Source organism: Eubalaena glacialis, chromosome 13 (genome assembly GCF_028564815.1).
Source record: "Eubalaena glacialis isolate mEubGla1 chromosome 13, mEubGla1.1.hap2.+ XY, whole genome shotgun sequence".
Lineage (NCBI taxonomy): Eukaryota > Metazoa > Chordata > Mammalia > Artiodactyla > Balaenidae > Eubalaena > Eubalaena glacialis.
The window spans coordinates 38828689-38843796 of record NC_083728.1 but is presented as its reverse complement, the minus strand read 5'-3'; the positions used below and the strand labels follow the sequence as shown (position 1 = coordinate 38843796).

At 35.8% G+C, this 15108-nt stretch overlaps 1 protein-coding gene across 9 annotated transcripts in view; it reads left to right on the top strand.

Annotated features, from left to right (window-relative positions):
• The window catches only part of GPCPD1 (glycerophosphocholine phosphodiesterase 1), a 59552-nt gene that overhangs the window by 29441 nt on the left and 15003 nt on the right, over positions 1-15108 (top strand). For 7 of the 9 annotated variants that reach the window (XM_061207916.1, XM_061207913.1, XM_061207909.1 and 4 more), the window contains 6 exons: positions 549-603; positions 4483-4575; positions 8770-8847; positions 9542-9581; positions 11242-11303; positions 13746-13811. In XM_061207916.1, coding sequence (XP_061063899.1) covers positions 549-603; positions 4483-4575; positions 8770-8847; positions 9542-9581; positions 11242-11303; positions 13746-13811 — 394 coding nt within the window. The remainder of the gene's footprint in view (positions 1-548; positions 604-4482; positions 4576-8769; positions 8848-9541; positions 9582-11241; positions 11304-13745; positions 13812-15108) is intronic. The other 2 variants (XM_061207912.1, XM_061207914.1) reach the window with 2 other exon arrangements.

The following is a 15108-nucleotide window of genomic DNA, read 5'->3' as shown; positions in this document are numbered from 1 at the left end:
GACATTAAAACTAGAAAGCCAGGAGGGGAGAGCTTGATGCAGTCAGCCTGATGACATCAGTGTGTCTGTGTTGTGGTCCTGACTTTCAGCATGTTGTTCTTTCAGGGTCTTAGTTTCCTCACCTGTTCTCAGTACAGTTTCCATACTTTCACCTTGTTGCTGTATCTGCCTTTTTCCACCCTTCCCTGGTCTGCCAGTATCAAGTCACCTGAGGCTTCAATGCAGGGAGCAAGTTTCTCCACTACTTCATGCCCATTGCAAAGGATTGTTTTCCTTAACCGGTCACCTCACTTGGGGAGGTATAGGGTGGTATAGGATATGTCTGTATTCAGCTTGTAAATACCTAAAATTGTTAGAGCTTGATTTATGGAATGAATGCACACACCAACCAAGTGATGGTCACAGTCTTATTTTGGGGATGGCAAAGTTAGCCTCAAAATAGAGAATAAGTACTATGTCCATTGTTGAAAATGTAGTTGACTTCTTTACTAAATTTATCTTTTCTATAGTAATGATAACTATATTTCTATATATTTCTTTTCTTTCAGGCTTGCTAAAGTTCAAGAAAATACTATCGCTTCTTTAAGAAATGCTGCTAGTCATGTAAGTGAATCTCTCTTTCTTTAAACAACTTTGGACTAGTGGTCCAAAGGTAGAAAAGTAGAGAAATGTAGGTCTGGAGAGCCTCCTTCAGTCTGCATTAATAGGTTAAAAGGGAGAATATTTATGCTTTTTCTGAATATATTCCTAAGTGAAGATAAAGTATTTCTAGGCATTTTTATTTAGATTCATGGTGAAGATTGGAGTTAAAACAATGGAATCCTAAGCATCCTCTTAAAAATTAATTAATTAATTAATTTGAAGTATAGCTGATGTATATTATATAAATTACAGCTCTACAATATAGTAGTTCACAATTTTTAAAGATTATTCTCCATTTATAGTTACTATAAAATATTTGCTGTATTCCCCGTGTTGTACAATATATCCTTGTAGCTTATTTTAAGCCTAATAGTTTGTACCACTTAACCCCCTACCCCTTTATTGCCCCTCCTCCCGCCTTCCCTCTCCCCGCTGGTAACCACTAATTTGTTCTCTGTATCTGTGAGTCTGTTTCTTTTTTGTTATATTCACTAGTTGTTATGTTCTTTAGATTCCACCTAAGTGATGTCATACAGTATTTGTCTTTCTCTGACTTATTTCACTTAGCATAATACCCTCCAAGTCCATCCATGTTATTACAAATGGCAAAATGTCATCCTTTTTTAATGGTTGAGCAGTATTCCATTGTGTGTGTGTGTGTGTGTGTGTGTGTATACACACGCACACACATACCTTCTTTATCCATTCACTTAGGTTGCTCCCATATCTTGGCAGTTGTAACTAATGTGCTGTGAACATTGGAGTGCATATGCCTTTTCGAATTAGTGTTTTTGTTTTCTTTGTACACTCTGGAGCGGAATTGCTGGATCATATAGTAGTTCTCTTTTTAATTTTTTGAAAAACCTCCATACTGTTTGCCACAGTGGCTATACCAGTTTACATTCCCATCAACAGTGTAGGAGGGCTCCCTTTTCTTTACATCCTTTCCAACATTTGTATTTGTGTTCTTTTTGATGATAGCCATTCTGACAGTTTTGAGGTGATAACTCATTGTAGTTTTGATTTGCATTTCCCTAATGATTAGCGATGCTGAGCATCTTTTTTTTTTAAAAAAAATTTATTTATTTATTTATTTGGTTGCACCAGGTCTTAGTTGCAGTAGGCAGGCTCCTTAGTTGTGGCATGCGAACTGTTAGTTGTGGCATGCATGTGGGATCTAGTTCTCTGACCAGGGATCGAACCTGAGCCCCCTGCATTGGGAGCGCGGAGTCTTATCCACTGCGTCACCAGGGAAGTCCCTGAGCATCTTTTCATGTGCCTGTTGACCATCTGCATTTCCTCTTTGGAAAAATGTCAATTCATTTCTTCTGCCAGTTTTTTACTTGGGTAGTTTGTTTTTTTGATGTTGAGTTGCATGAGCTTTTTATATATGTTGGCTATTAACTCCTCATGAGTCATAATCACATGCAAATATTTTCTCCCATTCAGTAGGTTGTCTTTTCGTTTTGTTGATGGTTTGCTTTGCTGTACAAAAGCTTTTAAGTTTAATTCTGTCCCATTTGTTTGTTTTTTAAGCATCCTTTTTTTTTGAGATCATTTTAAGTGTTTGAGGCATGAAAAACATTCCACATTAAGCACTGCATTTCATCAATTGAATTACTATGCTCATTTAGATACTCACTTTGGAAATAATGTTTACAGAAGGATTTGATAGTGATTTTATGTAACACTTTTTAAAGTCTGTCAGTTTGCATCCTGTATACCAACTTGATTATGTTGAATTTCTTAACTCCTTTTATATAATTATTCAGAGTTAGTCCTTTTTTTTTTTTAGCTTTTAGTTTTTTCAGCACCTGAAACTTGACATTTTTAATCAAGAACCTGTGTATTTCCCCCCGCATTCCACTATACCTCAAGTTAAGCCTCATGTTCTCAAGTTAAACTAAGGGGAAAATGGAGGAGCATCTCATTTTATTTTGGTTTTTTTCCAGTGTCCTCCACATGCCTTAAACTTAGCCTTTTTTAAAATAGTTCACCAAATAAATTTGATTTGTCAGATGTTTAACTTTATCACTTATATGAGCGAACATCTATTCTAAGACATACTTTTTTCATATTTTAATCTCTCTAAAATTGGGATAGTTTTACAGCTGTTTTAGCTTGTCATGGTTTGATTGGCATTGTTTTTTCTCCATCTTAGTGGTATATAAAATAATGATGCATTTTGTATTTCATGACATATTAGATTGATTATCATAATTATTTATTTTAATGTTTAGAAATGTTAATAGTGGATAGTTCTTTGTATTGGAAGGATATTAAATCTGTGAGTATGTTGTGCTGTAGGTCATTATTTGGAACCAGTTTTAGTTCATTGTAGCTAAGTAATCTAAACGTGGTTTTATTAGCTGTCAACACATGAAGATCCCTGATAAAGAATTTTTAGGGTCTCTGCTTTTTGAGAGAGGATTTCATTAAGCCCTTTTCTTCTGTTGAAACCCTTTGTACTCTTATGGATCTTATGTTAGTTATGAAAGGCTGGTTTGATTTAATGTTAAAGACATCTTTGAAGAGATTTTGGTTATTATTGGCTTATTTCTTAAAGCTTGCTCACACATGAATTTTTTCTTTTTTTTAAATTTTTGGCTGCACTGCACGGCATGCGGGATTAGTTCCCTGACCAGGGATCGAACCCGCACCCCTGCAATAGAAGCGCGGAGTCTTAACCACTGGACTGCCAGGGAAGTCCCTTACACATGAATTTTGAGATCAAGTTTTATCTCTTAGTAAATTTATCTTTCTAAAGGATGGTGATCATGTAAAATTAAACTTTTAAACTGGGAAGTTATAATTTCTTTTAATCGTTGTAACTATTTAGGGGACATAGGGTTTGTTCTCTTTGGTAAAAATGATTTGTGTCATTGTCTTGTTGACAACAGAAGGAGCTAAGCTTATTTCCTGCTTCAGAAGTCATTGAGGAAGTAGGCTCCTTTGGTTCTAGTCTCTGATCCATATGTACTGAAAAGTTGAGCATCTTCCTTGACCTAAAGCTAGGGTAAGGGATGGAAACGTGTCCATCCATTCTTATACAGCACTTCTCTGGGCCATAGACACACTACAGAATCCTCAAACCTTGTATTCTTTGATCCCAGCTGGCTTTCTTTTAATGAACGCACAAATTTGTATGTCAGTTTATGTTCTCAGCCTTTATTTGGATTAATTCATATGTCATGATGGATCTGACTTAAGTCTAAACTTGTGTCCACCTTCCTTCTGTTTAGGCTTCTATTAGGAAATTTGGCATATGCATCATTCTTGTTGCCCATTTCTGCTTTCTCTTTCTTTTCAGCAGAAGTTGTAGTTTCCTCTTCAATATGATTATTGAGGTTTTATTAAGAAAGGTTGTAAAGTGTACTGCTCAAGTGCACCAAGGAGCAGAGCTAAGAGACTGAAGCTTATTCTTGTTCCCACCTCACCGTTGAGGTTCCCCTGTCCATCTGAGGTGTGTAGGGGCAACGAGGTGCGAGGTAGCCATGCTCCAGGCGCCATTTCTGCTAATAGCAGTAGCAGAGGTGACACTGGTGGAGGCTATCCACTGCTACAGAAGGGCCCCAGGGTGTGTTCGAGTAGGATCAGAATCCATTTTGCCAGGAAAAAATTGCTGTGCTATTGCAAAAAAGAAATTATAATTGTTTTAAAAGAAGAAATTACCTTTTAGGAAAAGCTTGAAGTATAGCATTAAATAATTCATGAAGAAGTTTTGTGTGTACAAGTCTGTAATTTTATGGTGAACAATAAATTTCTCATGTTCTTATAGTTTTAGATGTATCGTGGGCCAGATAATATTTTTCAAATACTTGTTTCTTTTATTTCTGTCAGGGTGCAGCCTTTGTAGAATTTGATGTACATCTTTCAAAAGATTTTGTGCCTGTAGTGTATCATGATCTGACCTGTTGTTTGACTATGAAAAAGGTATGTAGAAATTCCTTTATTTTAAACTCTTACAGTTAGACAATAGGTTTTAAAACTAGGAAGTTTTGTATACACATACTATGCCATTTTACATAAGGGACATGAGCATCTGTAGATTTTGGTATCTGTGAGGAGTCCTGGAACCAATCCCCTGCAGATACTGATGGATGACTATATATTTAATTATTTATTTATTTAATAGAGTTGGTTAGTTCATTTTCTTGGGGAATTACTGCCAATTCTTTCCTCTCTCAAGCTCCTTCCTACAACATCGAGAGAGAGGGAGGAGTCAGGAATTAATTTTCTAGAGTATTTTCTCTGTATTGCTGAACTTTCCTTTTTTTATGTTATTTAACAAAAAGGATATTACACGTGGTTTCTGTATCATTCTGCCACTGTCCCTCTGTTGAGGTAGGAAAGGAAGCTATCAGAGTGTTTGTTTTCAGGCTCCTTTCTCTTTTTGCTTCAAGCTTTTTCTCAAGTTAATAGGCTTATATGATTTGACTAGTGGGAAGAGCCACAGTGAAAAATAAAATTGGAGAAGTGCTTCGGAGCCAGATAGTGGAGAGCCTCAGGGGTTTAGACTTAGGAGCTAGGGGCTTTTTTTGAAAGACTTTTGAACCAAGTAGGGAAATGTTTAGAAGTAAACTTCCAGATGAATATTTTGGTACCTGATGTAAGGACAACTTAAGAGGACAGAGACTAGAGACAAGGGGAGTGGAAATGTGGGCCAAAACTTAAGACAAGCCTGAACTGGAGTAGAGACGGTGAGAACGGAAAAGAGGACATGATAGAGGAGAAAGTCCAGAAGGAGATTTGAAAAGCATATAATTTCTTTAAAATTATAATTACTGTTGTACAGAAATAATTGTAATAATTATATAGTATCTGGACTTCAGTATACAAGTTAACCAAGTGATTTCTGAGGGACTTAAACTAGGAGGGTTCTTTAAAACCCTTTTCTTTGGCATTTTCTTTAAAACTGTGTTGGGTATCATTTTCCATTGTGTTGATCTAAAGTTAAGGCTGGGAAAACTCTACAGCTACATGTAGAAGAATGAATTAGAACATTCTCTGACACCATATATAAGAATAAACTCAAATTGGATTAAAGACCTAAATGTAAGACCAGATACTATAAAACTCTTAGAGGAAAACATAGGCAGAATGTTTGACATAAATTGCAGCAATATTTTTTTGGATCTATATCCTAGAGTAATGGAAATAAAAATAAACAAATGGGACCTAATTAAACTTTAAAGCTCTTGCACAGCAAAGGAAACCATAAACAAAACAAAAAGACAACCTACTGACTGGGAGAAAATATTTGCAAATGATGCTACTGACAAGGGATTAATTTCCAAAATATACAAAGAGCTCATACAGCTTAATATCAAAAAAAAAAATCCCGATCAAAAAGTGGGCAGGGGCTTCCCTGGTGGCGCAGTGGTTGGGGGTCTGCCTGCCGGTGCGGGGGACGCGGGTTTGGGCCCTGGTCTGGGGGGACCCCACATACCGCGGAGCGGCTGGGCCCGTGGGCCGCAACTGCTGAGCCTGCGCGTCTGGAGCCTGTGCTCCGCAACAAGAGAGGCCGCGATAGTGAGGGGCCCGTGCATCGCGATAGGGGGTGGCCCCCGCTTGCCACAGCTGGAGAAAGCCCTCGTACAGAGATGAGGACCCAACACAGCCAAAAATAAGTGATAAATAAATGATAAATAAATAAATAAAAAAGATGAGACCCTTTAAAAAAAAAAAAAAAAGTGGGCAGAAGAACTGAATAGACATTTCTCCAAAGAAGACATACAGATGGCCAACAGGCACATGAAAAGATGCTCAGTATCTCTAATTGTTAGAGAAACGCAAATCAGAACTACAATGAGGTATCACCTCACACCAATCAGAATGGCCATCATCAAAAAGTCTAAAAATAATAAATGGTGGAGAGGGTATGGAGAAAAGGGAACCTTCCTACACTGTTGGTGGGAAGTAAATTGGTGCAGCCAGTATGGAGGTTCCTCAAAAAACTAAAAAATCAAGTTGCTGTATGATCCTGCAATCCCACTCCTGGGATTTCTGGAGAAAACTATAATTTGAAAAACTACATGCACCCCAGTGTTCATTGCAGCACTCTTCACAATAGCCAAGACATGGCTAAATGTCCATTGACAGATGAATGGATACAGATGAATGTGTAAAGATAGGCACACATACAATGGAATACTACTCAGCCATAAAAAAGAATAAAATAATGCCATTTATAGTGACATGAATGGACCTAGAGATTATCATACTAATTGAAGTAAGTTAGAAAAAGACAAATACCATATGATATCACTTACATGTGGAATCTAAAACATGACACAAATGAACTTATTTACAAAACAGAAACAGACTTAGAAAACAAAGTTATAGTTACCAAAGGGGAAAAGGGGTGGTTGAGGTATAAATCAAGAGTTTGGAATTAGCAGATACAAACTACTATATATAAAATAGATAAACAACAAGGTCCTATTGTACAGCATAGGGAACAATATTCAATATCTTATAACCTGTAATGGAAAAGAATCTGAAAAAGAATAGATATATAATTACTTATATATATATACGCACATATATAAAAGTATAACTGAATCACTTTGCTGTACACCTGAAAGTAGCACAATGTTGTAAATTAAGTATACTTCAAGATAAAGTTTGATTTGCTAACATGTACCAGACACTGCATGGTGTAGTATGCAAGGCACATATGACAAGGCACCTAACTCTGCCTGCTAGTGGATTCTAAACAGTCAAATCAGTTTGGATTATCATTTATAGAAAAGGACCCTTCCCTTTCTGTGAAATGGTATTAGGAGAAGGAAGGAAGGTGATGCGCCTATTTGTTTGTTTAAATTTATTTATTTATTTGTTTAAATTTATTTATTTTTGGGGGGCCACGCTGTGTGGCTTGTGGGATCTTAGTTCCCCGACCAGGGACTCAACCTGGGCCCTTGGCAGTGGAGAGCACTGAGTCCTAACCACTGGACCTCCCGGGAATTCCCGAGATGCACCTATTTAGATGACAGAAGTAGAATTACTTAATAGAATTGGGGCAGGTTGTTTTTGCTGTGGGGAAATGTTAATGCAAAGCGAAATGAGAAGGAATGGAGTGGTGAAGGAACTCACTAACCAAGATTGAGATTAATGACTCTAGCTGTAATTTCTAAAAATCCATGAGGGCTAATTGAAGAGTAGTATAACTGATCCCCAGTTTTCGCCAGACTTTGTCCTGCTCTTAAGTTGAACCTGGTTCAGTTAATTGCGGAATGAAAGCAATGAATTATATATTTTTTAGTATTAATTTTTAAGTTGGTATTTTCCTTAAAAAAACAATTTATGTTCATTTATAAAATTATAAGTAGTTCAGAAGATTATGAAATGAAAAGTAAATCTTCCTTTACTTTTTCTCCTTGGCCGTACTCCCTTCTCTTAATAGGTTCTTGCGTGTCCTTCCAGAAGAAATTTATACGTATATAGCCTCATACTATATATACATGAATGAATATAAATGTAACGGATTTTAATATATTTGTTGGATTGATGATTTATTGGTGATACATTAACTCATTTTCTTAAGATAGAAGTGCCTAAACAGTGTGACAATTGATATGATATTAAAATCTAATAAAACAGATTTGCTCCTTGGGAAAGCATTTATAATAGATTAGGGTTCCTATTAAATATTACTACTTACAGCTAACCAGACGACATGACAGTTGATTTCTGTGGCTATTTTTAACCAAACTTCAGTTTAAAAGGTTTAGAAAAGTTTAGAAACTTACTGATAGAAACTAATCCTTACTTAGATCCTGCATGCCTGTTGATTTCCTAGTCATGTAGCATGGATATATGTCAAATAAAATGTATACAGCATGACAGGATGTAGGGGAAATGACTGACTTGTGGCTTGGTTCTCAGTGTGTCTTTAGTGCTACAGCTTCTTCCCAGCTTTTTTCTTCCAGGCACTCCCACCTACATTAAAAACAAAAGCCAGAATTTAAGAGCTGGGAGGTGGTGTTCGGTAGCAGGGGCTCCCCTGCGTGGGCTCACTGTGGCCACCAAACTGTTATTCTCATCAGTAAATTGAGATATTAGGCCCGTTTAGGGTAAACATTCAGTAATAACGTGGGGCCCAATTTTCTCTCTCTCTTTTAGAAATTTGATGCTGATCCAGTTGAATTATTTGAAATTCCAGTAAAAGAATTAACCTTTGACCAACTCCAGTTGTTAAAGGTAGTAATAATAGTGTAAAATGTAAATTATCTTTTAGTTTTAGGACTATTTGTACTTGTTTGTGTATAGTAATGTTCTCTTTGTGCATGGGGATGACTAGATATATACAGCATGTATTGAGTCTGTGCTTTGGTTTTCTGTTCTGTTAGGAAGAATGGGTTCGTGCTCATCTATCTGTCTTTAACAGTTTCTGTGGACCCCATCTTTTTTTTGCTTTTTTGAAGGAGATGGGCTATAAGTCTTTATAGGCCATAGGGGCTAGCCATAATCTTAGGTTGTCTCTGGTCTGCTTTAGCTCTGTTTTATTTTATACTTGGCCTTCTATGCTATTGTTGATTTTTATAACTATGCTACTATCTAAGATCCTCCTGTATTTTACTAAGTAATTTTACATGATCCCTCTTCTTATTCTCATTAGATACCTAAATAATTGGTTGATTGAGTATAAACAGTTTCCTAACCTAATAATTTTCATATTCTCCCCTACTTGGGTATTTGATCATGATCTTATGCATATGTATGTAAATATAAAATATGTACAGTGGTAAGTGCTTATTCTTATTAAACTGATGATTCTACATTTTATAATTTCTCCTAACTTGCTAGCTTTTCAAGTTATAGTTCTATTAACCATATCTTCATAAACTAAGGCCTTTTTTTCTGATTACATTTTGTGTATGTGTGTGTTTTCTAGCTCACTCATGTGACTGCACTAAAATCTAAAGAACTGAAAGGTATGTACCAATGTGAAAACACTGTTTTCATTTCATAATTAGCATTATGAATTTCCTTATCATTTTAACTTACTCTTGATGACCTTAATGAATATAATACTGGGTTATATAAATGTAATTTTATAGACATGAAGGCTTTATATGTATTAATTGTCAAATGCATACACGTCATATGTATAGTAAGCATGATTTTTCACTTTTATGAATTTTCTTAGCTTGATCAAAAATTCTGTATAATTTTGTACGTATCCATTCTTTTTTTTTTAAATTAATTAATTTGGGTCTTAGTTGCGGCAGGTGGGCTCCTTAGTTGTGGCCTGTGGGCTCCTAAGTTGTGGCAGGTGGGCTCCTTAGTTGTGGCACGCAGGCTCCTTAGTGTGGCATGCGAACTCTTAGTTGCAGCATGCATGTGGGATCTAGTTCCCTGACTAGGGATCGAACCTGGGCCCCCTGCATTGGGAGCACGGAGTCTTAACCACTGTGCCACCAGGGAGATCCCTCTTTCCAGACATTCTTAAACATTACAAAGTACAGAATGTATCAAGTATAGAATCTGGCTCCAGAGCCAGGAGTTTGAAACCAGCTCTAGCATTTACCAACTGTGACCTCGGTTACTTTATTTAACCACTCTGTGCCTCAGTTTCCTCAAAGCTTGTCCTACCCGCAAAATCCTTTTGTAATTCCACTTTACTTTCTACTTCCACAGAATTTAATAGTCTGTGACATTCATTTTAGCCTGGTGTGTCCTTTTTTTAACCCTTTATTTTTCTATATGTCCTGCCTCTTCCGCCAGGATGTAAACCTCTCAAGGGTGGGGGAAATGTTTTTATATTCCCTGAAACATTTACAGTACTCTGGTTATAGTAGGTACTCATTAGATGTTAATCTGCATTTAGGATAGCAGGATAGTTGGAATGCCTTTATGAAGAAATTAGTGAGGTGCCAAAGACTCCAAAGATTATTCTCAGAGCATATATATGACCTTACAAGCTTGTAAATAGTTCATAACTATTAATAGTAAAATCAATTTTACCTTTAATTTATTTGACTGGAAAATTTTACATGATTTAGTTTTTGAATTTGTAATGCACTAGGGTTGGTTATTTTTGTTGTCATTTTTGTTTTGCTTTTTGTTTGTTCCTGGGTGATTTTTTTTTTTTTTAATCTTGATGTAAAATTTTTTCTCTTTTGGAAAAAAATTCTTGTGTGCCTTGAGACATAATCAATTTTGGATTAAATGGTAATGGTACCAAAGACACAATGGTACCTATAGATTCTCTTAATTTCTAACTTGGTATCTCAAGTAGAAGTATTAGCAAGATTACACAGCCCTTATTAATTCCATTGAGAAATAACAAATCACTGCTTGTGACTTCTTTCTTAAAATTATATTACAGTTTTTATAAGAAAATAATCACTGTTGAGGTCATAAACTGTGATGTTCCTACTAAATGTTGTAAACCAGTCTTCATAAAGGATGCTTATTTTGAAAATGGGGGTTTTAATGGTTAAAATTAATAAATACAGGAGCCTTCAAAAATACTATATATGAAAGGATCTCATAAGTACTTCATCCTTTTTTTTGCCTTCAGAATTTAGGAAAAGGTCTTAGTGATAAAATGGCATTTATCTACTGAGTTTTTGTAATTTAAATTTTCAGAATCTGTGGTTGAGGAGGAAAATTCCTTTTCTGAAAATCAGCCATTTCCTTCTCTTAAGATGGTAAGTTCCTTAGGAAAACTAGGGCAGGCTATCATTATTCTGTTATATCTGAATAATTTATTTTGGTCTTTTAAATGGGCACTAAAAAGGCTGTATAAAAGACAACATTAATGTAAACTTACGTTTGATGCTTTTTAGAGAAGATACATTCTTGTGAAGTGTGCCTATGGTGCCTTTTTTTATTTTTTTGAGAAACTTATTTGCTCAAATGAATAAAATTCCTACCTCATTGGGTTAATTTGGTAAGAATAGGAAATTCACATATTTCTGTATATAAACAGGAAGGAAAGGGCACAGAAAAGGGGTTGGGGAGTGTGACGATGGGAGAGGCATTTTTACAATATGTAAGGCTGGTCCTTAGCTTTTAGAGAGAAATTCCCCAACCAAAGAAAATAAGTACCTTGGTTACTTAAAATGAAATACAGATTTCAAGTATTCACTCTGAAAATGTGTAACAAAAACTGGCATGAAAAATTTTAAAACTAGACCCAATTCATAGAGGAATTCCTTTGACAGCATCAGGCAAGCCTGCGTGGATACCAGATACCTTCTTTGGCCATGCTGAGTCTCCTTTTCTTGCTGGCTCCATTTCCTAATTTTTTCTCTTCTCCACTGTCTTTTTCTGGTGATGTGTCAGGTACAATAGACTTCTTAGGCAAAAATAGGTAATTTCAGTTTATCATGATTATTCATTCTCCAAAAAAGGATGCTACAAGAGAGCCCCTAAAATAGACATTGTCTTAGTGCATTTAGAGCATGATTTGTATAAATTTTCAGATATTTATGAAGCCCAGCTAAGTCATTCCTTCTAGTCCAAAATTCTGAAATCGTTTGGTTCTTAGAAATTCCATGATTTCTAGACTTGTGATTTCATAGAACAGAAAAACAGGTTTTTAAAAAATTGTTTATCAAAGGTTTGACAACTTTCGTTTAGCCAAATAAGTTAAACACACATTTATTCATTCACTTTGCCATCACTATAATTTAATCAGAAAGTTTAAATCCAAAGAAAGGCCAAACGCAATCTTAGTATAAAGGGGAATCCTTCTGCAAATCTGATGTATACCAATCTCAACACTAATATACACTATTGTCCTTATTTTTCTGATTTTGCATTAGTCCAGTAAAATTGTGGCAGGTACGTTAACTAAATAAGGCTAAACATATCAGAGAACAAAGTCAAAAAGCCCCACAGGAGACTGAGTACAACCTGTTTTAGGTACTGTACTTTTCATGCAGCAGGGGCTAGATCCCAGGTCACCAGAGTCCCAGGCTGTGTTCTTACTCTGTTAGCATTCTTTTATTTGCTATTATAAAATTAAATACCATATATATTATACATGTTAAGTGATTTCTACACTTTGAAATACTGACTGAACAAACCAGCTGCTTGTAAGTTAATAACCAAGCTTCATATTTTAGATTGGATTTTCTAGTTATGCTGCCCAAGAGGTGTTATTGCAAAGTGTGTAGATAATTTAGTTTTTAATTTTTTAATAAATTTATTTTATTTATTTTTGGCTGCATTGGGTCTTTGTTGCTGCACGTGGGCTTTCTCTAGTTGCGGCGAGCGGGGGCTACTCTTCACTGCGATGCGCGGGCTTCTCATTGCGGTGGCTTCTCTTGTTGCAGACCACGGGCTCTAGGCGCATGGGCCTCAGTAGTTGTGGCTCACGGGCTCTAGAGCGCAGGCTCAGTAGTTGTGGTGCACAGGCTTAGTTGCTCCGTGGCATGTGAGATCTTCCCGGACCAGGATTTGAACCCATGTCCCCAGCATTGGCAGGCGGATTCTTAACCACTGTGCCACCAGGGAAGTCCAAAGTGTCTAGATAATTTAGATATATTGACACTATATTATTTGTTAATTTATATAGATATAGACTTATTTATTTATGAGCCTCTTTAATTTGGAGTTAACATCTTTACAGGAGGTTATCACTGTGGTGTTAGTTAAGCTTCACCACCTTCACAACAAGCTAGAAATCATGGTTTTTCATATAACCATATCTTAGTAAAGTAGACTGACATACCTGAATGCAATTCAGAGAACATGACAAATGTCTTTTTAAATTCATGAGGCTGCCTATCTTATTACTGCTCACTTTAGCTGTTCAGTAGTGATGGTGAAAAGGATTTTAGGTTAGGATCATCTTTGCGGTTAGTAGTGATCGATTATCACAGATATTGCTAAAGACTACTGCCTTTGCTATTTAATTTCTTTTGACTTTCTTATTCAACTTAATCATCAACCAGGTTGTCAGTTTGAGTATAAGAAAAGATAGTGGTTTTTGCTGAAGGCACAAAACACTTTATCCTTACTAGTGATATGTTTTCTTATAGTTTGCTTTTTGTAATTAATCCGTTTTTCTTTTTTCCTTCTTATTCTACCATTCATCTCACCAAAAATGAAACAAAATTTACCACCAACAAACACAACTCTAGGTTTTAGAGTCTTTGCCAGAAGATGTAGGGTTTAACATAGAAATAAAATGGATCTGCCAACAAAGGGTAAGTCATTTTCCATGTGGCACATTCTTTGTTCCTCCCTCCCCGTTTCTTGAAATGCATTCATTCCTATCTCTTTGTTTTAATGGAATAAATGAAACTGAAATCGTGGCTTGCTGGAACTTTTAAGTAAAGCATATCTTACACTTACACTAATATTTGAGTTCTTAAAAGTAGTGATGAATGTATTATAGTAGAAATTCTAATTTACATGTGTCTCATGTGCACATTAATATGGATGGTTTCTGGGCACACTTATAAAGTGAACAGTGAGAACTCTGGCCAGTCAGAACTTTATAACTGATTAGTTTCTGGTTTTTTTAACCCCCTGTCTCAATATATACCTTAAATAATTGCCTAAGCAGTTTTCTGTTAAGTGGCAGTAGCTAGAAATAATTAATCAGGAAAAGAAATTTCTGCAGACATGTTTTAAATCACTCTGAAATTTAGTCATTCTTTTGTTCAGTTATTATTGAAAAGCTGCTATGGGCCAGGCATTTTCTGAGTTCTGTGCTTAAGTAGTGAAGAAAACAGAATAAAGCCTTGCCTTCCTGAAACTTAACAGTCTTCTAGTCGAGGAAAACAACTAACTCTTGGATGTATCAGATGGGGATATGTGTAAATGGATAAGGCTGCATGGTAACAGGGCTGATTGGGGTGGGGGGACATTGGAAGTAGTTAATCCAGGCATCATGATTGGGCAATCCTGGTATTTGTTGTGGTCAGAATAATCTATAACTGCCCTTAAAGCATGTCTTCTCTGTAGCTATTTATGATAAGCCGGTCCTGGCTAACATGTAAGTGCACAACCATGGTTTTTCTAGTAGGTGATTTTTAGTTTTCAGAACTTTTAGAATTATTGTAATGACTAATACTTAAAATTGTTAATATTTGAATATCAACAGGGCTCTTGGTATCTTAGCTATAATTAGAAAATTATTTTTATTATTTATTGAGGGCACTTGATATGCCTGAGACTCAAAGAATGAGATTTTTAACTGGTAATTCTTAATTACCAGGGTTTTTTGGGTAGTGAGTTAGCAAACGAAGTGGAGTCTTTTTGTCCACTTACAGTTTATGAAGATTGCATAAAAATATTTTAAAGTCATGGTAGATTTCAAATTTCCAGAGTTTTAGTTTTTATTTTGTTAACCTTATTAAAGCAAAAGTCTTTTGATGTTATAATTGCTTTGTATATAAGTGTCTCTATACCTAATTATGATAATAATTCACACAGGCCTTTGCTTTCCTCATCTGTAAAATAAGAGTTGGACTAGGTGTTCTCGAGAATTTTTCCTAG